At 54.2% G+C, this 1409-nt stretch overlaps 1 protein-coding gene across 1 annotated transcript in view; it reads right to left on the bottom strand.

The window, feature by feature from the left end:
* Positions 1-1409, bottom strand: part of TYRO3 (TYRO3 protein tyrosine kinase) — a 4311-nt gene that overhangs the window by 1846 nt on the left and 1056 nt on the right. The window contains exon 3 of the mRNA XM_008056407.1: positions 809-979. Within this exon, the coding sequence (XP_008054598.1) occupies positions 809-979 (171 nt within the window). The remainder of the gene's footprint in view (positions 1-808; positions 980-1409) is intronic.

The following is a 1409-nucleotide window of genomic DNA, read 5'->3' as shown; positions in this document are numbered from 1 at the left end:
AAAAAATTAGCCGGGGATGGTAGCACGTGCCTGTAGTTCCAGCTACTTGGAAGGCTGAGGCAGAAGGTTTGCCAGAGCCCAGCAGGTCGAGGCTGCGGGGGCCGGCAGCGGCCACCGCACTCCAGTCTGGGCGACAGAGTGAGACTCCAACTCAAAAAAAACAAAACAAAAAAACCCCCCAAAACTTTGTTTCACAGACAGGCGAGCCTCAGGAATATATGTTTGTGCCTGAGGAATGTGGGGGCCCAGGTGGGTGTGCAGGCGCCACTGTGCGGAAGTATGGAAGGACACTGTTGTTGGGAGAACGTCTGGAGATTTCTGGAAAGCGCCATTGGGGGGGAGACCCCTGTATCTTTGTGCTGGCCTCCCCTTACTCCTCCCTCCTCCACTCCCCTGCAGCCTGAGTCTTGTCTTCTCAGTGTCTGCCAGATATTCCTCCCTAGCTCTGTGTGGGCTGGTTTCTGGCTCCTTCCCTTGGGAGGGGTAGGGTGACGGGTGCCCATGGTCTCATACAATTCATCTCCCAGGGCCAGCTGTGCATGGCCTAGACTGCTGTGAACAAAATGAGGCCCCACACCCTCCTTAAGCACACATGGCAGGATCGACACTAACCAGCTCACCCAGTCAGCTTACCATACCTGACTAACTAGCTTAGTAATGGTGCAGCTCACGTACCCAGGCAAGGGGTTTGCTCTGGACACTCACAACAGCAAACTCAGTGTTTGAAGCAGATTCAAACGCTGCCAAGTTCATCACCCTCCAGGACTCAGCTCATTCCCACTGAAAGCCCCCTCCTGAGGCTGCTCACCTGTTACATTTAAAACAGAGGGAGAGGGAGTAGGTCCCCCAACCTTCGTGCTTCCTTTCCACCAGATAATGGTAACAGGTTCAGGGGGACCCACGGCCTCGCAAGACAGTTGGAAAGGAGCATTGGGTGGCACTGCCAGATCTTTTGGCTCCACTGTGAAAAATGGCACACCTGGGGAGAGACAGGGAATGGAGCGTGAGCCTTTCCACCTCTTGGCTTCCTACTGGGCAATTTACAAGTCTGCTTCAGTTTGAAGACCCCTAGGCACAGGCTAGGTCCCCACAGGCTCCTTATGACTGAGTTAATAGAACAGGCATCTAGATTAGGGAGTGAGGAGTGCTTCTTTTCTTCGGCCTCCTTAGGAATATCTTGTTTTGGGACTGGGTCTCACTGAGTTGCCCAAGATGGCCTCAAACTCCTAGGCTAAAGCAATCCTCCCTCTTTGGCCTCCAGAGTAGCTGGGACTACAGGCACATGCCACCCCACTCAGCACCTTAGAAATGTCTTTCAAGCTGGCCCCTTAGGCTTGGCAGATTCTGCTAACAGCCCCCACACTCCCTTCCCAGTCCTGCTCCAGCAGCCCTTTGCAGAGTATGGGAGG

This window comes from Carlito syrichta, unplaced genomic scaffold (genome assembly GCF_000164805.1).
Source record: "Carlito syrichta isolate Samal-C Ts95f unplaced genomic scaffold, Tarsius_syrichta-2.0.1 Scaffold302349, whole genome shotgun sequence".
Classification (NCBI taxonomy): domain Eukaryota; kingdom Metazoa; phylum Chordata; class Mammalia; order Primates; family Tarsiidae; genus Carlito; species Carlito syrichta.
This window is presented reverse-complemented; position numbering and strand designations above follow the sequence as displayed.